Here is a 26766-nt window from a genome sequence, read left to right as displayed (position 1 = left end):
CATAAATTTGTCAGAGGTGTGCAGGGAGCAGTATAATGGGAGATGTTAAGCAGTATTAATCGTAAGGGAACACTAACCCTACAATTAACGTGATAAAAGACGAGCTCAAGCTGTTCTCCTGCCTGGAGAGAAGAGCAACAACCTCAAGCTCTGACTTTTGGATGGTCTGTCATTAGTAACACAGCTCCATTAACCCACCTGGATAGGACAGACTAAGAGAAGACAGCAGAAACAAGAAGCAAAGTTCCTTCAGACATTCTCTCGGGGGACAGAGGCTGCTGGGGAGATTTTGTTGTCCTACCTTGGCAAGTGTGGTTGTCTTCTGACAGAACAAGTCCCCTGGGACATTCACACTGGTAGGTGTCTTCCACTTCAATGCAGGTGTGGCTGCAGCCTCCGTTGTTATTGTGACAGCCTTCAATTTCTGGGGAAGAAAGGAAAATCAGCGCATCCTGCGGGCCCCAACAGACCCCTGACCAGCCAGCAGCCACAGCAATACAGCTCAAAGGCAACAGTTTGGCTCCCAAAAAATGAGGTGGAGACCCCTTTTTTAATTATACACCTTTACTCATGCAGAGCACCATGATTTTTTTCCTTCAAATAATCTTAACTGCTTGATTTTTTTTTTTAATTGTTTGGGATGAATGTGCTAGGTGAGTGCTACTGTTCTCAGTAAAATAACATAAATAAATAAAATAATATATAAATAACTAGTAAATAAAAGAGATAATAAATTAAAAATAATTAAGAAATAAAAAAATATTAAAATAATAAAATAAATAAAATAGCATAAGATAAGCAAATCATAAGTATGAAATATTTCTCCCCGAGCCTGCCATCAGAAATCACTGCGTGTTTTTTCACTGAAATGTAAAGAAAAGAATAGAAATCCCACACTCAAATCCTATACAATCCATGGAAAATAACAACTCAAACACCCCACACGAGCCAAAGCAACGGGTAAAGCATCATAATGTAAATTTTAAGATACTTAAAACTCTATTCAGTCTCACCAGCTCACATAATCAAGCTAAATCTATTGCATTTGTTCTTTATAGCAACAAGCTGTGAGGTGGCCCACACCTCACATCCCATTCTCTACCAGCTCACAAAGCTGAGGGCACATCTTCAGAAATAAAACTCACTAACAAGATTGTAAAAATCCCCAGCAGCAGTGCTAAACTCGTGAAAGGCACCATCCTTCTTACAGAAGGGAAATTAAATGATATATCAAAGGCCCTAAAAGCCAACTTGGGGAATGGCAGAAACAAACGAGTTTCCAAACAGACTATTCCAGCCCTGTCAGAAGAGTGCAGCACTCGGGAATAAAAATTGCACAGCTCATTTATGTGATGTCCAAGCAGCTCAGAACTGGATGTGGCAGGGACAAAGCCCACAGACAATTTTTGGCCCCACACAACTTGACAAGTACTTAAGGAGCGCTCTGCACAGCAGCATTTCCCAGGAAAGTGTCACTGCCAGGATGAGTGATGTACCAGCAGATCTCAGAGAGCAGATTTAGCTCTTTTGGGCAGCTGGAAAGTGAGGCACATCTGTAGTTGTTTTTCTTGTCTGAGGCCCCACAGTGTCTGTAAACAGCTTTGCTGTGAGGGGGCACAGTGCTTTTCCACAGCTCACCACAGAAAACATCAGGCACACATCAATTTTTGCTGGGTTTGCCTGTTTCTGCTCAGGGATTGTTTGTACATTGTTAGTGACAACGCATCAGGCCCACAATTTGCACTTTAAGCCACCAGTCTAAATTTATCAAGGGTTTTCAACCTGGCTGTGCCACCACTGTGAAGGAACTGTGGCAGCTGCATGGAGCAGCAGAGCCCACAAAGAACAAAACGCTGCCCTAATCCCAAATTTAACTTCTGTCTGCAGACTGGCAGCCCCTCTCCTCAATCTCCATCCTGGGAGGTTAAAATGATCCTCCTACTCCACTCTAATGCCATGACATTACCCCATGCCTGATGTGAGCTGCCAAAGCCCAGCGCTGCTAAATCTGCCCCCACAAAACTCTACCACACAAATCTCCAGAGCCAAATCCCAACAACTCCAGCAATGAGTTCTGCCAATCTTCCACATCTGCCTTTCCCCCACAGAGATAAATACAAGCAAATCCTAACAGAATCCTAACAGAAATGGACAAGGCAGGGACAACAACAAGGAGATTTCTCTCTGCTTGCTTAGAAGGATATTTTAGTATCAACCACTCTGGCAAGCACAGAGGTGATATCAATGACATTTAATCCCAGGTGCAAGGAGCCAAGAGAGAGCCAGTGCTGCAAAGGAATGATTTATACAGTTTCCAGCAGCCTGGGGTGGCTGAAGCCTCACCTTCACAGGTTTTCCCATCACTTCCCAGCGTGCGCCCGACGCCGCACTCGCAGCGGAAGGAATTCTTCAGGTTAACACAGAACTCACTGCAGCCTCCGTTGTTCTGCTCACACTCATTTTCATCTGAAAAAAAAACAAGCTCTGGAATGTAATCCACAATCCCACTAAAACTAATTAAACACTGGCAGGAGCTTTTGAATCTCTTGGTAAAGCTCTGAAAAGTCTTCCTAACTTTTTTAAAGGCTGAAGTTGCTCTGTGTTTGTCTGCCCTTCTATTTTTTTTTTTTTTTTATTTTGAAAGATACTTTGTTCTCTGAGATTCTAATTCCTCAATCTGATTTAATCTCTGTGTGCAAGAAGCAAATCAGAGAGGAAGGGACAGACATTGCTCTTGCTGAGCCACAAAATGAATGATTTCTCTTAGGCAGGCCAGGAGGCTGAAGTTATCAATCAAGGTTCACATGGGGTTTCATCAGAGCATTAGAAGTTGGCATTTATGAGGTGTCAGAAGCTTCAAACCAAGAAAAAAGAGAAGTCCCATTTTAACAGACCGGTCAGAGATGAGCTCTCTCAGGTACCAGTGGTCCCACACAGGCACAGTACCCACAGCTGGCAGCTGGTGGTGGTGTCTCCTTCCACAAGCAATGGGAGTTGAGTATTTTTAGCCAAAGACTTGGCTGGTGCCCTGCTTTGGGAGGCAGGAAGAATGTCCAGGAGACACACACACACTGCTTTTCACACATGTGACAGGCTCCACACTTTCCCTTCTAAAAATAAAACTAAAGCTGCTTAAAAACAGAAGGTGAAGAGGGGAAAGGCTACTGGCAAAGGCATGGAGATGTTGTTAGAAGGGCCTGGAGATTGTCTTGGTTGAGGGCTGGGCCCAGAAGTTCCCCTGACTGGTCCTTCCAAGTTTTGCTGCACACACAGATCTCTGTGCCTGCTCCTCCCCACTGGTGACAGGCAGCACTTCTGGGATGCAGGCTGGTTGTCTTGAGGCTGGACTGGGACAGTGCTGAGCTGATTTTAACCATGGCTTAGTAGAACATGGATCCAGGCACTGAAGAAGTCAAAGGCAATGCACCGAGCTGGTGAATGTGTGACAGGAAGTCTGCGACCTTATTTAACCCCTAAATGAAAATGTAACTCAGGACCAGCCATTCTGCTCTGGGATTTAAAGCACGTAATGTGCTGAGGAGAAGCACAGGGAGGTGCACAGAGCTGCTCACCCTTCACAGAATGGTCTGGGTTGGAAGGGACCTCAAAGCTCATCTTGTTCCATCCCCTGCCACTATCCCAGATTGCTCCAAGCCCCATCCAACTTGGCCTTGGACACTTCCAGGGACAGGGCAGCCACAGCTGCTCTGCTGCATTACTGCAGCAGCTTCACTCTCCTGTCTTTGGGGGAGCTGGGAAAGGAAGCACATTCTCTGTTTAGGAAAGACAAATGGGGATTTATTTGGTTTCTCCATAAGGAGGGCACAGTTCCTCTCAGAGATGTGACTGCACAATTACCCAGCACAACAGAAAGTTATTAGAAAGATCACAGAGCCACACAAGAGAGGCTGCAGGCAGGTGAACCAGTGTGATCATTCCAGCTGAGGTGCTGTGCCATCTGGGAATCAAGAAGAGAAGCAGCAGTGCAGAAATCCTGCTCCTGGGGGGATGAAAGCAGCTGCAGCACACACAGACAGGCTCAGGACTCCTGTGTACCTCCCTGCTGCAGGAAATCCTTTCCTCTGAGCCTGCCACACATTCACTGAGTGCTAGTGCTTGTCAAGGGCACTTCTGTGACTGGAAGGCTTGCACAGAAGCAGCCAATAAATGTTTTTAATTATCTGAGAGAGCTCAGTCAGCCACTTGGCTGCAGACAAGTGGAGCTGCTTGAGCAAAAGCTCTTCCCAGAATCACTGTGGGCAAGTGTAACTCTGCAGCAGGACCAGGCTGCTCCTTCCACACACTGCAATGACTGTGGGCCCTGCCCTGATGCTCACAGACACGAGATGGGTGAAGAAAGAAACCATCCACACCTGCTTTGTCAGGTGCAGCCCCTTTGGAAGAGACTGACCTGCCACACAGCCTCCTGGACCAACTCTGCTTTCAGCTTCACCACCAAATCAAGTGGCAGATGAGATTCCTCCTCCCCCACACAGCCTTTCCTCCCCCACCCCTTCCTATCCATCGGTGTGGCTCTGCAGCTCTCCAACAGCCCCTTGATTTGTCCCATCATCTTCCTGACCTCTCAGCCCAGGTGCTGTCCCCCAGCATCATCACACACACAACCACAGCCACTCTCTCCCCAAAGCTTCATGGGGATTCCCCCACAAATCTCCAAAGCCCACATTCCCCACTCTGCTCTCACCTCCCTCCTGGCCATGCTGGTCTCTGCCACCAAGTGCCAGCTCCCTGAATACCCCCTTGTCATGCTCTCTAAAACCACTGAACTTACAGTTCTTTGGGTCTCCTCAAGCCCCAGGCTATGGACAATGTCCCAAAAGGGCAGGAAGTATGGTGGAGTTTAGTGTTCAGCCCTGCAGCAGCCAGCAAAACTTTTTTTGGAGGAGAGATACTCAACAGAGCGTGTGAGAGGAAATCTCTAACGCCAGACTGCACAGCACTTCCTGAGTATGATCACAGTGATACCACACAATCCTTTGGTGCAGATCCATGATCTTGCAAAGAGACTCTGCTACTGCCTTCAGCAGCTGAACCATGCAGAAAGCAAATCCAGCCTCACAAACATGGAGCTCCAGGGGCACCAGAATGGATGCAGTCCTGGGATGTCATACCTTGGAACCATTTACAGGATCATAGTCCTGGTTCTAGGCAGCAAAGGGGAAAACTCCTCTCAGGAGATGTCATTTCTAACAGTGCTTTGTAAGGCAAGATGTGAGCCATGAAACAAAGGGAAGAGAAGCACCAGGAACTTACCAAGGCACGTCTGGCCATCAGGTCCCAGCGTCGTACCCGGGGAACACGTGCAGTCACCGGTGTCCAGGCAGGAGCCCTGGCAGTCCACCACATCACAGATGTCATAAAAATCTAGGGCATGACAAGAACAACGTCAGCACAAAGCACTGAGCATGCAAGGGAAGTACAGGATTTGTCCCCCCAGCTTCCCACCCCGCGTGCAGCCCCTCAGTTACAGACCCAACCCATGCTGGCAAAGCTGACCTGCTGAGAAACAACCAGATCTAATTACTGCGAGTCAGAGATGCAAATTTTGACTTTGGTAGCGCGCCAAGACAAACCACAGGGCTCACAGGGAGCGTCAAATCACCGAGGCCAGGTCAGCTGTGGAAAAATCCCGCTAGCCGAACAAAGCGGGCGAAAGCGCCTCGCCGATCCTACACGGCCTACGGGAGATCCTACAGGCGGCCACCTGGAGAAGCCTCAGGGACCGAGGAGGAGTCAGAGAGGCGACTTACGCCCGCAGTAGGCGTGGAAGCAGACGCTGGGCTTGGTGAGGTGGTACACGTAGTAGCCCCCCGGGCAGGCCTTGACCTCGATGCTGGTGTTCCAGAGGCAGCAGTTGCCGCTGAAGCTGGCGCAGGCCTGGCGCCGGACGACGCCGTCGGCCTGGCGCGGGTGGCTGCCGTTCATCCAGATGGGAGCGTGGGTGCCGCAGTGGTTCTCGGGGATGCAGAAGGTGGGCATGGCGTCGCCAGCCATGCCCGTGAAGCGGTACCACTCGCCGTCGATGCCGCTGTCGCACGTGGGCTGCCCGTGGGAGCCGTTGATCCGGTGGTCCGTGTTCCGCCAGGGCTCGTTCAGGCTGATGTAGGCGGAGCAGGGGTCCAGGGCTGGGACACACAGAGAGAGAGGCTGGTAGATATCAAACCAAGTTGTTGGTGGGTAATTACAAAAGCAGTTTTGGGGTGGTTTTTTTTCCCCTCTGTCCCTGACTTAACAGAACCACTGTGACAGAGACAGATCCCTGGGCAGAAAAGGTGATGCCAGCAAACTCATCGCCTTGTGGAAAATTCTGACAGCTTGTCTTAAAGGTCTTGGAGGAACAAGTAAACTAACGAGGCTCTGACAACATTTATGCAACAGTCTGACCTGCTGTTTAGCTGACAGGGGGGAAAAAACAAGATATAAGCAAATCTGAGGTCCAGGTAATGATTTTGCCATAGGAAATACACCCTGGGATCTAGCCTAGGACAATGATCCTTTGGTCAAGTGACTTTGATTGGTCACTTTGGTTAGCGACCAATCCTTTGGTCAACTAACTGAGCACCTGCAAGCCTCTCCTGAAGTCACTGGTAACTCTCCAAGCTGCCTTGGAACAACTCAAACAGATTATGCAGCCTCTTTTAAAACCCATCAGTGTCAGCCCTCACAGCTGAGCTGCCAAACCTTTTTATTCATTATCTTAAAATCCACAGGGCGTGAAGGACTGAACTGGGACCTTCTGGGGAGCAGCACATTAAACCCTTTACACTGCTGTGTTCCTTGCAAGCCCACAAACCCTCCTGATCTGCACAGGAGATCAGCTGTTTGTGAGCAAAGTGAGTGTTTGTGGGGGCAAGACACAAACACACAGACTTCCTGGCAAGTGCACAAGGAGTGTGTCCCTTTTCAGAGGACTTTCTGAACCTCCTGGAAATGATTAAAATATGAGAGTACCACAGGGAGAACATAAATGAAGAATTTAAGTGTTCATTAAATTTTCAGTCTCCTCCTAATTAACCCTCATTTGGCAGCTTCCTCACTGAAAGTCCAGAGGTTCCATTTTGCCTTACATTTAATACCTGATTAAGCACAACTTATCCATGACAAGCAATTCCCTATTAAGCTAAAGGAATGCTAATATTACCCTGAGTAAGGAAAATTGATTACCATTTCCTAAAATTAGGCTAATAAAACCAATCACTCTGACAAAATGCATCTTGGACTGAAACAGCCTCAACTTTCCACATTTCCACATTTCTTTTGAAGTCCTAAAGCTCTGCTGTTTTGTTTTGACAATAGTGTGATGGAGCTTGGGTGAGGGAGGAATACTGTGCTCTCTTAGAAATACAAATGACCCTGGTTCATTATTTTGATTAGTTTCACTGACTTTAAAATGGAAGCTACAAGTGCTTCAGAGAATAGACCTCAAGTCTCTCTTATTTAGCTGTGTCCTCTGTAAATATCTGTCCCAAAGATGTGCTACCTCACAGAAACATCTCACAAATAAAACATCTCTCATGCCTCCCTCAGCCACAGACACATTTTGCTTGGTCTCAAATCCAGCCTAGAAGGCAGGAGCAGCTGCCAGAGTCAGGAGTGCTGCAGAGCTGGCACAGGGAGAGTGGATCTGGGTTATGAAGGAATCTCTAGTGCCACAATTCAAAGATATGCAGAGATGATTCACTGCCACCACAACCAGCCTCGTTCTCCTGAGCAGCAGAGAGGGGAATGCAGCAGGAAAATCTCTGATGGGAATCACCAGGTATCCCCTCCTGAGCTCTCCTTTTCACCTGCCTCTGCTCGCCTGCCCTTACCCACAGAGAGCAGCAGCGCTGTAAATCCCATCCTCCAAAAGCTGGTTTGACTTCTCCCAAAAGGAAAAGACAGGACCTCAACAGAGCTTCCTCCGGGCTTCCCTCCGTGTAATTCCCTTGGCTTCCACAAGAGGATTTGCTGTGGCCTTAGGGTGAGTCACTGACCGAGATGAAAAGGTTTTCGTGTTGTTAAAGCCAAATGAGGTGAAGCAGGAGTGCCCTGTCAGCTCCCCAGCTGGGCAGCACTAAAAATACCAACACTCTCATTAGCTTGCATGTAATTATGAAATATCCTTTGTAGACAGACTCTGGGAACGCTCGTCTAGGGAGATTACATTGTCTTCTAAACATCCAGGAGATAATTTATAGACAAAATTTAGCGAGATGAACACACAGCAGCTCAGAGGGAACTGGAAGAAGGGACATCAGGGGAACTGAGGTAGCATTCCCTCACATCTTTCATTCCCCTGAGAGCTTCTGGCACGAGTGAGGGGGAAACAAACAAGCAGAAAAAACAGACAGCGCTCTTTGGAACACTGCAGATCCTCATGGCCACCTTTGGACCACCAGTCCTGCCCCAAACCAGCCTCCCTGCAGACATCAAGCAGTCACTGGCAGCACAGTTTTTTCATTTTAATTAATTAAATTGAATTTTTAAGGAAAAAATAAATCCACAAAAAATAGAGAAGCGACTGATCAGCCTCCTCTCACCTCTTCTCCCCAAACAACAAGCTTGGGGGTTGGCACAAGATGAATAACTGTCTCCAGCTCACTATCTTTCATTTTTCTTGGCTCAATTCTTCTCCTCCTCAATGCTTCTTGCGTGGCCTGAGCAATTGGGGCTGACAAGCATTAGCCACGAAGCAAAGCTTTTCCATTTGTAAGCTTGATGCTATCGTTAGTTCTCTGGCTGACACGGTAGCAGTGTCTGGGTGACAAATCAGGCTCCAGCCAGCACTGGTGAGTGCCCCATCCTGCAGAGATTAATCCTGGGTGCATTGTGTAACTGGAGGTCTCTGCTCCAGCAGTAATAAAGGGAGCAGCACTGCATTATGGCACTAAATTTCGTTCAGATTTGTCAAGGAAGCAGGGGAAAAGGTGGCATAATGTCTACTCACAGAGTCTGTCCTACAAAGGGAGGGGAAAATCCCACAGTGCCTTGGCAATAGAGATTCTCACAGTATGGGGGACTTCACACTCTGTAAAAGAGGAATCTTTCCAACTGGAAGGAATTCCACATCACCTTCAAAGAAAAAGGATATTTCTCCCACCTTCCAGCCTTTCACCTAAGAATACCAAGGCTCATAGTGCACCTTAGAGATGGCAAACAGAAATAAGGCAATGCCTCTTTACTCACCCATCGAAGACACCGGCTGGAGCTGAACGACAAAGTAAATACAGAAAAGCAAGTACTGGAACATCCCACTGAGCCAAGGAAGAGCCACCACTCAATGTACAGAGGCTTGAAAGTCCTTGTACAGACTGTGGCTCCTGCAGCCTTCCTCTCAGCGGAGCTTCTGACTCAAGAGCAAGTGTGATTGCTCTCCTGGAAGTTTATCAGAGGAAGAAGCTGAAGGGACGTGGGGTACAGCTCCAGCCTTGACCTCCCCAGAGCAGCTCTGCCCCTTACTGACAGCAGGGTTGTACTTACTGATCAATCTTGTTTTTTGGACTTGAGCTGCTATTGTTTTCTGCCCTGAGTGCCCCACAGTGACACCTCCACTATCTTATCCAGAGAAGAATTCTAACCGGGGACACGTGGACATCCCGAAGGGCTGGAAAAGAAGAACAGATGGGTGCTTGTTATCTGTGCTCCTTCCACAAGTCGTACTCCACGGCTCCCTCCAGGCAGAAAACACCAGCTAAGGAGCCTTAACTGCAGGAAATAATGGCCAAAGGAGCAGCACTGATCCTTCCGAGCACAGATTGCAGAGGAGTGCTGGGAGCAGAGCTACAATGGGAACATCAGTCAAACTGAAAGCCTGGTGTCCCACAGGGAAATGAGCTGTTCCTAGGCTACACAGAGGCCCTTGCCACAACCTGAGCACTGCAGCGAGATTATCAAACAAGGCAAGTAAAGACACTTTGCTGCAGTGCTCTTACAATCTCTTGTCTTGAAAAAACAAACCAATCCCAATGTTATGGAATTAATTCTGATGCAAAACCGAGTAACTGAGAACCTTTTCCTGACTAATTCAAACCAAACTGGGCTGAGCTGCAGGTGACAGCCACAAGCTCTAGATGCAGCACACTGAAATGTGTTCTTTACTACAGCAAACCCAGAAAGGGTTCTTCCCTCTCACCCCTATAAGAGCTCTCTCCACCAGCAGTGAGTGCAGCTGAGCCTACAGTAACCACACGATCTGGCAAGTGCGGGCATTTCCCCATTCCCTCAGCATCCTGCATTTCTGCAGCAGGCTGGCCTAAGAAATGACACCAAGGTACAAATCCCAGTGGGAAAAAAAGTGGCTCCATTATATTACACGTTGAATTTGCACAAGACAGGGAGTTGGGTGCTTGTCTGTCTTGCAGGGACTGGACACTACAGAAAATTCTCAATGGCCTCCCTTTGTCGAGGTGTGCCCCTGGGAGAGAAGTGCTGCTCTACTGCACCCAAGCACAGGAGTATTTTTTCAGTGGTGAACAACTCAAGGGAACAACAGAAAAACTCCAAATAAATTACTGTTATTGCTCCCATAAGGAAAAAAATAAATAAATATATATATATAAATTCTTGTGGCCCTATTGTGCTGACAGCTGTGCAGCACCAGAAAAGTTTTTCCAACAACAGGAAAGGAGAACAGATTCACTACACAAAGCTATCAAGGCAGATAACCCTCAAGAGGTGATTATGTGAATTCCCAGAAGAGAAACTAAAATTGAACAGAGAATAATATAGCAAGCTACCGGAATTTCTATTTTGCCACTTTCATTGAGAGGCTGATTCATACTTATGATGCCAGGTAAATAAAACTGACAAGCCTGAATGGAATGCTCTGTTTGTGTCACAGGTGTGTACAGCTCTCTGAACCATCTCCTCACCAGCTGCTTTTGTTTTGTAGCTGTTGTATGAGCCTGCTATAACAGGGTTTTGACAGGTACGTGTAAGTGACTGACAGCTGACAATTAACACAGAGAAATGAACTGCAATTGGAGCCTCAAAGGTGTCACCTACAGGCCCTATCAAGCTCTCAAAAAATGGATTAAAGCAGGGGATGCCCCAGCATTCCCAGAGATGACACTATGCCAGATCACCATATGATGGAAGTGGTCTCAAGCTGCAGAAGACAGTCTGCTACCTCTAAACATTTCTGGGAAGAAGCACTGGAGGCAACTCTTCTATCAGCACCTTCTCTTGGAAAGTTAATTTGGGTGATATTTAGAGCTCCAATTCCCCCACAAACAACCTATGCCTCAGGGAGCTGTAACAGTCAGTCCTGAGAGAATAAATGGAGGGGAAAAAACCCAAAGAAAAAACCTCTCTGAAAAGAGATGCTCTGGGAGAGACACAATTCCAATAGGGCATTCTGTAGGACCAGCAATCTCCAGCAAATATGTTGTTCCTGACCTCCACATTTGCACCCCAAAGACTCCAACAACACCCCAAAAGAATCAGGCTCAAGTTAGAATCTCTTAAAAGCAGTTGCCAGTACTGTTTAAAAGGTAGGAAGAAGGAAGGCAAAATTAAAATAGAGGGCAGGGATTTTATTTTGGTACCCAAAAGGGATTTTCTACACCTGCTACAAAGCCTATGCACATCTGTTCTTCACACAAGATAAATGCTCATTTTGCAGGTGGCAACCACCCTTTTTGTGCCTCTCAGTGATCTCTGCAGGGCTTTACCATCCTCACACAAGGAACTCAAATTCTTCAAAGCATTGGCAGGGCTGGAAAGCCTCGCTCAGTTTGTAATGGACTCATGAATAAAAACACTTTGGCATCTGCTGAGGCGATCTTGGCTTGGTCAGAGCCACCTCTCAGGACACACCAATGCCTGGGAGGTGTGTGAAGCACAGCTCTGGGTGCAGGAACCTGCAACCTGCCTAGAAGGAGCAAGAGGAAGAGCTAATCAGCACTTCCTATGCAGAGAGGGAGGAGAACCTGGCACACAGGACAGGCTCCCTTGTCTGGGACTGACTGGAGGATGCACGTCCACAATAAGCCCTGACAGGCAGCTGAGATGGATTGCACTGAAGTCAAGGACTTTGAGATAGGCATTGTTGCTGTAAACAACTTGTTCCAGGACTCAGAGCCAGTGGGAAAGGCTGTGGAGATCAGGGAGTGAAGTATGGGCAAACTCAACACAAGTACAACATGGAGAAGCCATCAAAGTCAGGCTAATACATCACTCCTAGTTAAGAGTAATTTCCTTTCCCTTAGTGGAGCACTGGGACACAGAACTTGGTGTTTTCAGAGTGTTTTTCCACAGGTCCTATAAACCCAGCGTATTTTCCATGCTCCTCCATTTTCAGATGGAGGAATTAGGGCACAGACAGCACACCAACAACTGTAAAACTAGTCAGGGGCAAAAAGAGAAGTGGGACTCAGCTTTTAAAAGCCCTCAGAGCCACAGCAGCACAGCCTAAGTAAGAACAGCTTCTTCTGTTTCAGGGCTTAGGTACACTGCAAGTCTAATTTTTGTTACTGCATTTTTACTTTTCACCCCTTTAATGTCAGTAAAGAAAATAAGCCTGATGGGTTTTTTAAAAGGAAGAATTAGAATTTCTTGGGAAAGGGAGAAGAATACCTAAGATATAAAAATCTTCTTTCTCTGTGAAAATGAAGCCATACAATGGGGGCACAGAGGAAAGAAGCTTACTTTTATAACTACACAAGAAAACCCTAGAGGGTATCAAAGAAATTGGTCCAAAGACAGGGCAGCTTGGCCAGCTTCACATGGCTGGCTCAGTGCCATAGCCTGATAGCCAAGAGCAGCTTCAAAGCATCATGCAAACCCTCTTAAAATCAATATGGAAGCATAAGAACTTGCAGCAAGGTGATCATCATTGCTGCCTGCCAGGCAGGCAGGGTCACAGGCAGAAAGAAAAAGGTTTTCTTTGCTCTTCAGGCAAGAGGAGCCATGAACACCTTTCCCTGGAAGGGCCTGCAAGGTAGAGCCTCAGGGGTGAACTTAATGCAGCTCTCCAGGAAACTTTGAACTGGGCATACATTTATTTGAAAGCTCCCTCACAAAAGAGGTTAATGAAAAGAAGGACAAAATGGGTAGAAAAAGCAGCATCTGAGCCCTGCAATGCACCCTGCTGCTTCTCCCTCACCAGGGCTGAGGAATGCAGTGGTGCATTAAAATTCAGGCAGCACTGCCTGCTCTGCAAGTGCTGCCAGGGGCACAGGACCTTATCACCTGCCTGGCTCCCAAAGGGGAAATAGCTGCTGCAAGAGTGTGTTGATGTTGAGATACAACAGTGTGGATCAGGAGGGCAAACAAACCCTGCCCTTCCCTTCAGTGTTAGCATTCCAAGGCACTGAGACTGGAGCAGGAGGATTTCAGGGCACAAGTGTAGGCACTTCCCTTACTCACACCATCTCTAGAGCAACATTAAAGTGTGTGCAGGCACATTTTTGTGACAGCATCTTCTTGATTTCAAAATAGAGATGGTGGTGCTGAGATGTCCTGAAGTCTCCTGCTCCCCTGGATGCCAAAATGGGAAAATTCTTATGCAGTTGAGCCAAACAATTTACCCAAGGCTGGCAGCAGCTCACCTGGGGACAGCAGCAGACAGAGGGCTGCTTGGAAGAAGGAGGCCTGTCAGCAATGATTAAAGGTAGGTGACAACAAACAGCTTCCAGCCCAGCTCCAGCTTTATAAAACACAAGAGCTGGCTTTTTCAAAAACTTATCATGAATCAGGTCATTTCTTTAAGCAGTCCACGAGCACAATGGAAACCTCCACCAAACGTCTCATCTCAATAACCCATAAAGTTAGGACAAAGCACACACTGCTGATTCCCAAAGGTAATGAACAAATCACATGTCCCCATGACAAACCAAACCATTCAAGGGCCCAGAAAGAAAGGATCTGAAGCCTAACACTCCTGTTTTTCTCCAAAACAGCACTTGAGTGCAGTACAGAAATCCACTGACATCAGAAGTACCTCTTTTGGGTTTGCTGGGAATTATCTGCCCGTGTATATCCTTATCCTGTTACTATGCTGGCCAAAGAAAGGGAGATCTTTGCTAGACCAAGTATTTCTACCTCTACCTCACCACCTCAACTGCTCCTGGCAGCCAGATCTCCATCCAGGCTTCTTCAGGAAAGCTATTATCTGCATCACCACGGCCTCAGTGAGGTAAGGGCAGTCAAGAAGACACAACCTAAACAAAAAGAAATGGAGGAAACTCAGGAGAGAGCTGCCACACAGGAAATAGTCTCTTGTCAGCTGGGGAAAATAACATTATTCAAGAGCACTGATTCAAAAATTGAATAGTTATTTATTGTTCCAGAAGTACATTGCTCTTTTATACATATTTCATAAATGATACAGGATTTTACACATGTTCAGGTTTGGTGGTTTGTTTTTTTTTTTTTTTTTTTTTTTTGTTTTTTAAAGAAGGACTTTTCTCCATGCTCCCTCCCTCATCCCAAACACACACCAAGGATTCAGCTACAGGATTGTGTTCACTTTTTTTCCTTTTAAAACTCATCATCACACAAACAGGATAAAACAGATAAAAAATAATCACACAATGTAATTAAATGGAAAGACAGAGGAAAAGGGGAAGGGAAGAAAAAAAAAAACAAACTAGAAACATGCACCCATTCGGTCCAACATGCCACTGAGTGAGAAGAGGCAGCAATCCCAGCTGTGTTTCCACATCTGCAAGGCACCTGGCATCTAGTTAATACTGAATTATTTTCTTTCCTATATTTTTAAAATACAGTTCTCAAAAAAAAACAAAACCAGAAGCCTCTTTCCATGACACAGTGAGGAGTAGTAGTGAAACATCAGAATGAAGCAGCCAGCCTTTCTGTATATAAAGCTCAGTGTCCTTCTCCCGCCTTCATCCTGTCTCCACAGCATTTATCAGCAGGGTGCTAAGCCAGACTGACCTGCTTTGAGTGAAGAGATGTTTTATCTGCTTAGAAAGCAGCCAGCCTTGGCTAAGAGAGAGGGCAATGGGTTGACCTTCCTTCCTTTATTTCTTTTTAGCTAAGAACAAGAGATGTCATTAGCCACTCCTAAGAAATTCTGACCTGTGGTCACAAAGTTCACTTAAAGCTACTTAATCAGGGGAAAGTGCTACAGAACCAAAGCAGTTCTGTGTCTTGCACTCCAAGATCCCCAGGCTCTCAAAAAGCCTCTGGGCAAGGGAAAGGCTTTCATGATATATGAAACCTTCTATCCCATTACACAAGCAGTCAAGTATCAAGTTTCATTATTCCATGTTCCAGAACTGTTCATTTAAAAGCAGGAGTCATGATTCCGGCAACAGTCTTGTAATTCTTTAAGCCTTCATAATTTCATAGTCCAGGTGGCTCTCAGATTTGGGGTAGGAAGAGGGGAACCTCCCTGCCTTAAGACTGAATATAAAAAACCGCTCATGCAATGCTGCCATGGATTTCTAGGAGGAGCTCAAGGGCATTGGGATGCAAAGTTTATAGAGTTATTACGGAATAATCCAAAATATCGATTATCAAATGTCCGGAAGAGAACTCATTCCTTCTCTCACTTGGCTACAACCAATCTGTGCTACAAATAAGCAAAGGAGGAAGTCAGTGGAGCACAGGGGGTGGGCTGGGAAGGGGAAGCTCACGGTTTTCCAGTAGAAAGCAGTCTTGTAGTAACTTTATAAAAGAGACCAGGTCTGACCAGAAGTGTGCGTGTTAATGGCGGTGGAGTGCAAGTTCTGATCACCAGCCAGAGCTCCAGGTGGCTTGGATTCTTTGTTCTTTTTTTTTTTTTTCTCCTTTTGTTTTTTTTTTTCAAGAGAGAGAGAGAGAGATTGGAATCAGGTAAAGGAAAATTTAAAAAGCTAAGCAGGCTGCTGGTGTCTTATCAAGAGGCAGACCCTGCAAAGCTGGAAGAAGACACCCCTACACCCCAGCATTACATTCTTTTCATGAACCCCTCCAATCCTGTATTTGTACACAATCACCATATTCTGACAGTTTTTAAAATGTGACTATTTGCCAAGCCCTTTTCAGAACTAACATTCCACGATGTCCCATCTTCAGATTTAAGAGATTTTTTTCCCCCTTTACAGTCCTTTGTCTTGATTAAAGGTAAAAACCCTCCACCCCCCACACCACGTCCCAGCTTCCACCTGCAATGCTTTAATTAAAAAAGGCAAGAGCTATGAACAGGTTTTTTGCCGGGGTTCAGAGCTTCTTTGCTGATCAGTCCTTTTCAGAAATTTGCTGGATGGGCAGATGAACTTGCAGTGGGTCTCGAAGCCTCTTAAGGTCCAATTCTGCCTAAAAGTAAAAGACACTTTATAAAGCACAAGCTCCCAAAACAACTTCCCCCCCCCATACCATTTCCCTTTAGAGAAAGAAAAGCTTTCCCATATTTCCTTTTTTCTTCCCTGTCCAGCAGGAAACTGATCACCAAAGAGTGAAATAAAGTTGCAGGCTCATATTTAGGAAAACCATTCTCAGCTGTATTTCTCTGAACTTGTCTGCACACAGCCACATAAAGGAATAGGGTAGGGAAAATCTGGATCCCTGTAAACTCACTGGAATATTTTTCTTTAAAGAAGCCAACACAAAAACCCAACAATCCAACTCAATTATTAGGGATGGTCGATTCTAAAACAAAAGCTCCAGGAAAATACGGCCATCCAATGGCATCTGTATTCAACATGGCATAAGAAACCCCAGAAAGACCTGTGGGTCCTTCCTTACGCATGGCAGGGGCAGAACTCATCTTGCCCTGGGCATCTGACACTGTCATTTCCAGAACCTGGGAATGAAGGATGATAGAGAGCAGTGAAAGAGAATGTGGTAACTCTGCTTCTTCTGCTCACACCATCCTTCTGCAATAAGGCTCTGAGGAACACCAGGAAACATCTCTATCCCACAATGTGGATAATCTGTCAAGAGTGTCTGTCTCCAGAGTCTGAGAAATCTGTCCCCACTGACTTTAACAATGCAGCTACATTTTCTGAACATTATTTTCCAGGACTGCACTGAAGTGCTACATCAGGAAGAACTGAACTGAATGGATGCAAGTTTTCATTCCTCACTAAATCCATCTGGTGTGTAGGAGCTGAGAAGAAAAGAAATCTTGAATTAGGCTCCTCTGAGGCATAAAGAGTCTGAAACAACTCAAGATTTACCAGCAGTTTCTGAAAGGCCCTTAAAGATTGATATGGGTTTCATGTTGATTTACACTTCCAGCAGTTCTATTCCTGGGAATATCAAAGCCAATTCAGGGATTGCAGTGGGGCTGTGACAAGAAAATGGGCTGAAAACCTAAAATACATTCATTCTTGCTTGAGGTGTGTCTATTAATAGTAATGAAGAGCTAGCAAGAAATAATTTCTTCATCTTGTTTCTGGAAAAATTCTTGTTACCTGAGCAATTGCATCCTTGAGTTGATTATATTTCTCTAGATCAAATCGTGTCTTTTTGGCTCCTTTATGGAAAAATAGTAAGTACTGTCTGTCTCTGGCATCTGGATAAACATATTCCTAAAGAGAAAAAAAAAAAGGAGAAAAAATAGGTTAAGTGTAAAGTTAAAGACAGTTTAATAACTGAGGAAAAAACCCACAATAATATAAGAGTGATACAAAAGCAATCACTCACCATCAGCAGACCAGTGCCCAGTCAGACTCTGAGCAACAGCTGCTTTGGAGAAACTCTCTCCCAGTTTATTAGAAAATGTGACATGATGTGGTATGGAGTATCAGTTTGGTCAGTTCAGGGCAGCTGTCCCAGATGTGTTCCCTCACAACATCTCACCCACCCCAGCCTATTCCCAGGGATTGGAAAGGGACAGACCAGGGAAGAACAAAAACCAGAGAAGGCCTTGATGCTGTTCCAGCACTGCTCAGCAATAGCAAAAGCACTGCTGTGTTACCAAGGCCGTCTTGGTCACAAATGCCAAAGCACTGCACCACACCAGCTGCTCTGAAGAACATTAACTCCATCCCAGCCAGACCCAGCAAAGTCAGACATTTGCTTCTCTACTCATTTGTTACACTCCAGCAGTGAGTTACTACCACCTTCCTCCTGTCCCCAGCGCGTGAATCATTCCATGCAGAGACAACAAGAACTAACATTTCATGCTGACAAGTTTGTGGAGAAAAAAAGGAGGGAGAAAAGCTATAAATACTGTCCCTGAAATGATGCAGCTGACAGACCCTTGGGACACCACACTGGAACACCTGGAGCATCAGTTCTGATGGCCTTGTGACAGCAGAGACACTTTGAGCCCTCCCTTCCTCATTATTTAGGTAGGATTAGGGGGCTGATGAGACAAACCATGCACTAGAAAATCCATAGAGAATCTGTCACAATTACAAGGGTCCAGAGACAGATTCTTCATCTGCATGGGAGGCTAGATCTGTGAAAGGCATTTCCAACAAAATGCCTGATCCTTGGGCTCTTTAAAAAAGGCCAGTGTGGCGTGTGAGAGGGGTACCTTCCTTGAAGCTCAGAAGGCACCTCATGCAGCCATACCTGTCTGTACTGACCACAGCTGCCAGCAGAAGAATCTGTTTGGCTACAGCAGTCAGTCACCAAACACAGAAAAGCATTTCTCATAAGACAACCAGCCAGGACCACCATGGGAACACCCCAGAACCACGCACCACCTCCCTGGCCAGCACAAATTAAACAAGTGGCATCTGGGTTCCAACAGGACAAGGGGCAAAGCAGCTTCTACCAGGCACAACTTTGCTATTTTTCTAGGGATTAGAGCCCAGAGAAAGTCTTCTACTGAAGTGTCAATATCAGCACAACAAGTCCTACCTGGCGGGTCATTACGAAATAAGCATACATTGCCATGGCACTACCATAGGTGATGAAATAGGTGACTGGTTCCATAATGTCCCAAGAATATTCCCACCAGGTGAGGCGGGCCAGAATCCCAAACTGAGTGGCCATGTAGGCCAGGCCTCCCCACAACACCAAGGTTGTCCTCTTCTCTGCTTTCCTGCTGAGCTCCATCCTGACCTGCAGAAGGCAGAAACACACACCTTGCAGTCTCAGAAGTAATTAAGTTAGTGTTGTTAAGAGATAATAATGTAAAAATAGTCCCTTATATTAATAGTAACGTTAAGTGGTTTGCAACATGATTTTATTACAAAATTTAAAAAAATAAGCTTATACAAACAAAGCTGAACTTCTTTTCCTGTCTTGCTGCCACCTATATTTACTCTGAGCATGCTCTAAATGCCTCAGGAAAGTATTTATTCCTCTATGTTCAGAGACGTTCTGTTGCATTAGCCCCAGTCTTTATTTACTAACAAGCTCAATTCCAATTACCTAAAGCAAGGAAACAAAATATTTCCACAGAAATCAGCAGCAGACATGGTTTGGTAAACACTTGCTTCAGTGATCTTAAAACTACTTCAAGCATGCCAGGGACCCAATTAAAACCTGGAAATACATTCAGGCTGCATTTGGGGGATAAATACAACACGCAGAGAAACTCCTTACTTTTTCTAGAGGTGCTAGTTGCTCCTTCAATTGCTCTAGTCTCCCTATCAGCTCCTTCTCCTTGTTCAGCTGGTGCTCCTCAATGCTCAAGGCTGTGTACAACTGCTGAACCAATGTCTTGACATCATTCAGCGTCGTGGCATTTTCATGGCTTAAGAGCTCTAGGGAAAAACAGAGGCTGCTTTATACACCTGTGCCCACAGGGCTTCTCACGTTCCCTTGGGAAACCGCTATCAGTCTGCACTGGAAAGGAACAGAACTATCTTCTCAACAAAGTTGTCTTTGGAAGAGCTCCAGCACTCTAAGACAACGTGATTCCCTTGGAAGAAAACCAGGCTTTGCTACTGGATGTTCCTAAAATTTGGTAAGAACAAGGGAAAGAGAGAAGTCCTATAAAGCTGGCCAGGTGTCAACAGCTGCTTCCGATTAATATTTATATACAAGACAAACAAACTAAACTACCTACAGTCTATCACACCAGCTGTAAAGACAGGCAGAATTCAGACTACAGGCCACCAGCAACCAGAGTTGGTGGCAAGTGAACATTGTGGGTTAGGGACCCCACAACAGCATCAGCAGCAGCATTTTTTAGTGCCAGTGCCAAGAATTTTTTCCCAGTGTGCTGTGGGTAACACCTGTGCTGTGGTGCCTGCAAAGGAGCAAAGTTCTCCTTCCTGGGATCTAGAAACAAGAATGGGGACACAACTCAAAAATATCTTTATCCTTGCATTGAGATTCAAAAAACATTCCTAGAGGATACCAGTTTGTAAAGGAGTTGGGACTACTTGTATTGTCTTCCAGCCCACATGGGAAAAACAAAAAGCAATTTGAAATTAAAGCAAAAGATTTTGACATTAACCAAATAAAAAAAAAATAGTTTTTGTAGCATCCTTGGACTTGTACCTAAAGTTATCAAAATATGATTTCACCAACTCAAAAAGCTATGGACAGCTTAAGTTTTAACACCAGCAGCTCAAGGGAAAAAAGTGACTCACTTGCCTGTGCCAAGACACACAAAGTACATAATTTCATTTTAGTTAAAGGGCTCCTGTTCTCCTACGAATAAAAATCTATGTGTTCCTCCTGAGGTGACCATCAAGAAGTACTTATATAAAAACACAGTAATCTGGTATTTCCATTTTCAAACACACAAGGATGATCTTGCAAAAATGCAAAAGGAATAGCTGAGAAGTTTGACAGGACTAATCTCAGTGCCTGTTTGCAGGCACATTCATTTTAGCACAAACTACAGAAATCTCCTCGGCAAGTGCATCCTAGGAGACAATTTCCTGTAACCTTGGTGATCCCAGAGCTCACCTACCAGCACTCAGAGGGTGACAGAGCAGAGTAACTTCTTTGTGTGTTTGATTTCCAGAAGTTTAGATATCCAGTCTTAGTGGAGAGCTTTTTGCTAAGGTTCTTTTAATGAGATGGGGAAAAAAAAAAATCATCTCTAGTAGAGGTCAGTCTCCCCCACATCTAGGGGAGAAAGACCACCTGACCCAGCACTGCACTCCTAATTCCAGATGAACAGAACAATAAAATTCCCCACATCCGTGAGCCAAGAGCCAAACAGAACAGCATTTCCCAAGCTGTCCCTTCTGTTTAAATCCTCAGAGGTAACTATGGGCACACAAGAACCTGGTGTTTTATGCAGGCTATGAAACTGCCCAGAAGAAAGAGAGCAGATAAAACCACTGAGCTCCTGCCTCCCCCAGTAATAATGAAGTGTCTCAAAAAAGCTTCTTGCAGGTTTTCACATCGTGAAAATCACGCACGTCCAAATAATATTATTGAAATGGATTTTCTTATTGACTCAAAATAGGTTGGATTCCATTCCCATCCTATCTGATTCCTCATGACACAACCTCCTAAGAGCACAGTCTTCTTTATTTCACTGTTTGGTAGCTAACAAGGTTTTGAGGTTTATCTGCAATATTCAAAGTACCACACTTAAATGAAAACAATGTTAGCTGTCAGGGGAAGCAACAATTTATTCTTCCAAACCAGACAATCTAAGTTTCAATCTAATTCCCATCTTGTATTGTATTCCTTCAGAATGAGTTAAATTAAATTACTTTCCAGTATTTAAAAAAAAAATTGCGAAAAACTTAGAAATTAAAAGGAATTCTATTTCTTTGTTTATTTCTCTTGAGGGCTGGGGGCACTAGGTTTGAACAGAACAAAATATCTGCTTTTCATTAGCGATTATTCTGATCACTTGGTTATCTCTAAATTGGGCTCCAAGGGCAGGATTAGAAACTACAAGGCTTCATGCTCCTAAACAAGTTAATAAAGCACGTTGCAATGAAGCAGGGAACTGAATGCTGAAATGTACTCCCAGTGCTGAGCAGAAGCAGGCTGATTTACCTCTCTTTGGTGGTCTGACATGGTACGAGACATCGTTAATGATCAGTTTGAAGTCATCCAGCAGAAGCAGGTCTATGCCTGTGGAGGAGGCCACACGTGTTCCATCTGTAAGGAAAACACAGATGATGCATTAAGCAGGAGGAACAAAGGACTTAAAACACGCTGTGGCTAAGTTGCAACACCATCCCAAATCCAGCTGTTTGGTTTCTGTTCTTTCCAAAGTGTGATGCTTTTTGCCAGAATAACTGAAAGGTGAGACATGGATATATTTCCTGTGTACCACCTTCCACACCCAGTTCCTTATAAATCAATTTGAGCCTCAATATTGGTTGCATGGCTTGCATCTTTCCTATTAAACAGTAGGGAACTCACCAGAAAACATCTCCATTAGGACTGATTTCCTTGGCAGCCCTGGCTACACAATATTCTCACTCTAGGAATAGCATTCCTCCCTTCTGCTCTTTCAGGAAGGTCGAAGCACAGCAAAAGCAAAAGGCTGGATGCAAAGAGCTGGCAAGTAAATCAGTTTGCAAACAGGAGTACCTGCTGAGTAGATTGCAACCCGATCGATTCCCCTGTCCTCTGCTCGCAGCTGTTGCAAGAAGACCCCGACAGAGTCTGAGATGGGTTTCAGGGTGAACTGGCAGCGCTCGCGCCGCGATGGAAGACTCACAGAAATCACAGGCAACCCGTTTTGGTAAACCACCGTCACTTCTACAGAGACAACAAAAACACAAGCTTATTGTTAAAAGGTAACACATCTTCTCTACTTGTTCCATGGAGAAAGAGGAAAACCTGATTATAATCTGACTTTTGGTTTTCTCAAGATATGTGGCCAAAGAAAAATGGGAGGTATAGCTGAGATTCTCACTCCGGTAACTTGGCAGCAATTTTCTGTACTTTGTAAAAATACTCTAAATACAATCACCTGTGTTCTAAAGGCAACATGATATCCAAAAGCCATGGCAGCAGGGTATGTTTTGGTTAGGTTTTGAGAATGAAAGCATTTTGGACTATGGGAGACAAAACACTACTGTTTATATCAGGATTTACAGCTCAGGAGACAAAGGCAGATTGTGTTTATTAGGAAACATCAAGGAAGGACCCACTTCAAATGTTTTTATTCCTGTTTAGTTCTGGTTTCCTCCTCCTTGTCCTGAGGCAAGACATGTAAGAAAGCAGTCAGTAGCATGAGGCTGTAGGAGAGCAGCACTCAGAGTTTAGGCTTCAAGGTCATTTCATCTAAAATTCACGGGATCAATATGCTTTGTACTTCTCCAGACAGGCATTACTACTTAGGTATAAATGAAACAAGATTTTCCATTTCTTTGGTGCTGCCAAGAGCTTTTTGAGGGCATTCTTGAGGATTCCTGTTATTATAAAACCTATGGTAGTGACCTGTATGAGCTGTAAGCTGGTTATTATTTTACTACAACAACCTGCTCTGTGTGCTTCGTGAGATACATACATAGAAAAGAGAAGTTAAAAGTTCATATTCCCTAAGCCCTTTACTGAATCACAGTCATAACTGTCCTCAAGTGAGGTAGTTGCTAAGATATAACAGCACACCTCAAAATGATTTGCTTTTATAGGTATCCTTCTTATGTAAAAACATACAGGGTTTTTTATTGCTCAGAGCATTTGCTGTGTCTCAAGGATGGTGCAGTCACACCCGCCCACAATTCATCTGCCTCAGTATCCCAACCTGTTGTAGCTTTGGTCAACTCCTGTCTCCTTAAACTCACTGAACTCATGAATTGACATCCTAAGTCATTTTAAGCAGCTAACATCAAAACTAGTCAGTCAAAAAGTCAACAGAAGTAGAAACAGAGGCAAATAATGTTATTTTAACTAGCAAAGGGAACTATGAGGACAAGTCCTGGGGCAACACACCTTTCCAAAACTGGGGGATCCTGGATATTGAGAAAGGATTTACCAAGTGCACTTTCACAAAGCCAGAAGAATTCTCATTCTTAAGGATCACAAACCTTCACAAAATGAATCAAGCATAAAAAAGCTTTTTCCCTCTTGCAAGGGATTGCTGCCTTCAAGTCCTTAAAGACTAGATGGAAGCAACCAAGTATGGACACCTAAAACAACGAAAGCATCCTAAGAGGCCCCAGTAATTGAAAACCTATCAATGTCTATTCTCAAGACTCAAACATCTGACAGGATTTTAGTAGCTTTAGTGTTTTGAAGCACAGAAGTCAGAGACAACAATCAGATATTCACTGGAAAGAAATAAAGCAGAGTGCTTTATTTGGACTGCCAGACAAAATTCAGAGCTCCTTAGCAGCAGCTGTTATGACACCAGCTACCAGGTTTTCTTTAAATTTAAAATGCTCCCTTGGACCACACAGGCAGTGAGGCAGCTTTTTGCAGAGCAGAAGAGAGAACAATGTTTGCATTGATATTTTTTCCATTTATCCACATCAGTACTACAACCAGAGCTCCAGGACCGCCAGGTCTGGAGGAAGTGCCTACCAGGAACAGCCCTGCTGCATTTTAGGAGTCATCAGCATTAGGAGCACAAACAAAGCCTTTCACTAGGATTTTTAGCTTAGGTGAAATATTAAAGACCAAATTATTTCCCTTCAAAAGATAGGGTCAGTAAGTCTGTACTTACTGCTTTATGTTTTCTTTGCAAAAACCTTGTAAAAGTAATTTCCTAGCTTAATTCACTGGCAGAGAAAGTCCTTAAGTCCAGGTTGATCCTCTCATCACCCTCCCACACAAGTAATGCTGGCCAGATTTTTACTGCATTGAAGAGGGAAGAGGCAAAGAAAAGAAGGAAATCTGAAGGACACAACTCAAACCTAACAGACAGCAGACAGCAGCTCCAGTAAAAGTCATTAACAAGCCCCTGTAGTATGGCTGCCTCACTCTTCCCTCCCACAGCCCTGTGTGTCTTCTGCATCTACTTCACAAGTTACTAAGTGGACAAAGCATTTGGCACCTCACTAATTACAGAGCTAAGGTTTCAGCCAATCTTCCCCTAGTTAAATTTTAATCCAGGATTTAAATGCATGGGACAAGTAGAAGAAATTAATTTTATACAAGTGTGTGTCACTTACGTTTACAGTCACCTACAGCCTGGCCAGGAACGGTGCTAAATGAGACCATGGAGGATTTCAGAAGCTTTACATGCTATATTAAGCGTGGGGTTGCTTTGAAGTTTGAGTTCCATCCAAGCACCACAAAGTTTTGACTCAATCATATCTGCACCAGCAACAAGACATGGATATTTTTTTTTTTTTAAGATTTTCATTTTTGCTTAAGATCAACTTGAGCAATAAATGAGGTCAAAACAGAGTACAGGCAAAATAAAAAAGTGTGGCCAAAGAAGTCAGTGCTGGCTATTGGTAAAGATATTGGAAGAAATAATGAGAGAATTATTCAAGCACAACATGAGGAGAGGTAAAATGAAATCAGGCACAAGCAGACATTTTCTCAGCCTTACACATCTTCTACACTTCTACCTGTTTAAACCCCCCAGGTTCTCATGTAAGCTCTGCAGAGCAGTCATGTTTCTCTTTGTCTTTGCACACTTGTTATCTTGGCAGGGGAAGCAGGAACCCTTCATTTATTAGCTTTCAGACCTTATTAACAAGCCTTAACAAGGAGAGGATCCACTCAATGCTCAATGTGTCTGTCAGCACAAGTGCTCGACTCCTTGTGCACAGCATGCAGATGTTAAACAGGCAGCGAGCTGAAAGCTGCTCCTTTCCTCTTTGCATTGTGGCACACTGAGAGTTTTAAAGTTTCACCAGTGCATCCTTTTGCTTTATGCTCTGACAACTTTATCAAAAAAGCCCCATGTTTGAGCCATCCCAGAATTCAAATAAAGGAATAACATTGCCTTGGCTTCACAACTTATTCACTGCAGTAAATGATGTTTTTGACCATTTTGACATGTAGCTGATATGAGCTGCACTTTTGTTATATAAATGGACTTAAGGGAGCAGGTAGGGTCAGGCTGACAGGACCACAGTGGGTGTTCTAGTGCCACCTTCCCTGCTCGAGCAGGGACATCCCAGAGCTTTTAGTGCCCACATCCTGGCACAGGATTGTGTCCAGATGGTTCTGGAGCATCCTCAGCGAGGGAGACTCCACAGCCTCTCTGGGCTATGTGTTCCAGTGCACAGGAGAAGAAGTGCCTCCTCACGTTCAGGTAGAATTTCATGTGCATCAGTTTCTGCCCTTTACCTCACATCCTGGTGGTTGGCACCACTGAACAGAGCCTGGCTCCAGCCTCAGGCACCTCCCTCCAGGAAGGACAGCACCCTGAAGGGTAGGGATCATAACAGACCTCACAGCTACATGAGAAAGAAGCCTGGCAAAGAGATTTGGACAGTTGCACGCAATTCCATCCTCCTTTATACGGCCTGTCCAGTTTTGTAAGGACAGTTCATAGAAAAGCTGCCCGTTGCCTTAATTCTTCTTGACATTGTTCTGTCTGTCGCTTCCTTAGCTCCAAACTGGACTGGTGCCCGGCCAAAAAAAAAGCCTCCACCAGAAAAGGGGGCAGGGAATGAAATGTGAGTGAGGGAAGTCCGAGTGAGGCAGGAGCTGGTACACGTGTGTACTCACCATCAGAGGGCACTACGGTACTGCAATACACCACTCTCACGCTCTGCCACGGAGACAGCCGCTGATGCACCTGGAAAACACAGGCACAGCAAAAAGGACAAATGTTCAGAGTCTGGCAGGATCTGGCACCTCCTGTGCCCCGCTTCCCCAGTGGCCGTGCCAGGCACAGCCACAAACCCGGAGGGCCTGTCAGGAACAGCCTCTTCCCTTCCCATCTGTCACCCCACAGGGTTTCCCCTCTCCGCCAAGTTCACCTCTACACACCTCGCTCTCCGCACGCCGAGCTGAGAGCCTGTAACAGAACAGCTGTGCTTCGTTTTCCTTAATGTGACAGGTATTTCTGAAGCCACA

The 26766-nt window shown here is 45.0% G+C and overlaps 2 protein-coding genes across 13 annotated transcripts in view; both read right to left on the bottom strand.

Annotated features, from left to right (window-relative positions):
• The window catches only part of OIT3 (oncoprotein induced transcript 3), a 25528-nt gene extending 9813 nt beyond the window's left edge, over positions 1-15715 (bottom strand). For 2 of the 12 annotated variants that reach the window (XM_015632668.2, XM_015632676.2), the window contains exons 1-8: positions 15606-15715; positions 14053-14165; positions 9484-9607; positions 9190-9378; positions 5772-6146; positions 5275-5385; positions 2344-2466; positions 302-424 (exon numbers count right to left, since the gene is read on the bottom strand). In XM_015632668.2, the coding sequence (XP_015488154.1) occupies positions 302-424; positions 2344-2466; positions 5275-5385; positions 5772-6146; positions 9190-9253 (796 nt within the window). In that variant the 5' untranslated portion in view covers positions 9254-9378; positions 9484-9607; positions 14053-14165; positions 15606-15715. The other 10 variants (XM_033515666.1, XM_033515667.1, XM_015632670.2 and 7 more) reach the window with 10 other exon arrangements.
• On the bottom strand, positions 14263-26766 carry MCU (mitochondrial calcium uniporter; the record flags this gene model as incomplete). The annotated part of the gene is made up of 8 exons (XM_033515692.1): positions 14263-16266; positions 17367-17483; positions 18766-18969; positions 19456-19616; positions 21826-21930; positions 22369-22539; positions 26416-26485; positions 26680-26766. Coding segments are annotated over 8 exons (993 nt in total), but the record flags the coding sequence as incomplete, so codon positions are not given.

This window comes from Parus major, chromosome 6, assembly GCF_001522545.3.
Source record: "Parus major isolate Abel chromosome 6, Parus_major1.1, whole genome shotgun sequence".
Taxonomy (NCBI): domain Eukaryota; kingdom Metazoa; phylum Chordata; class Aves; order Passeriformes; family Paridae; genus Parus; species Parus major.
The sequence above is the reverse complement of the archived record's forward strand: the minus strand, read 5'-3'. Positions and strand labels throughout refer to the sequence as shown.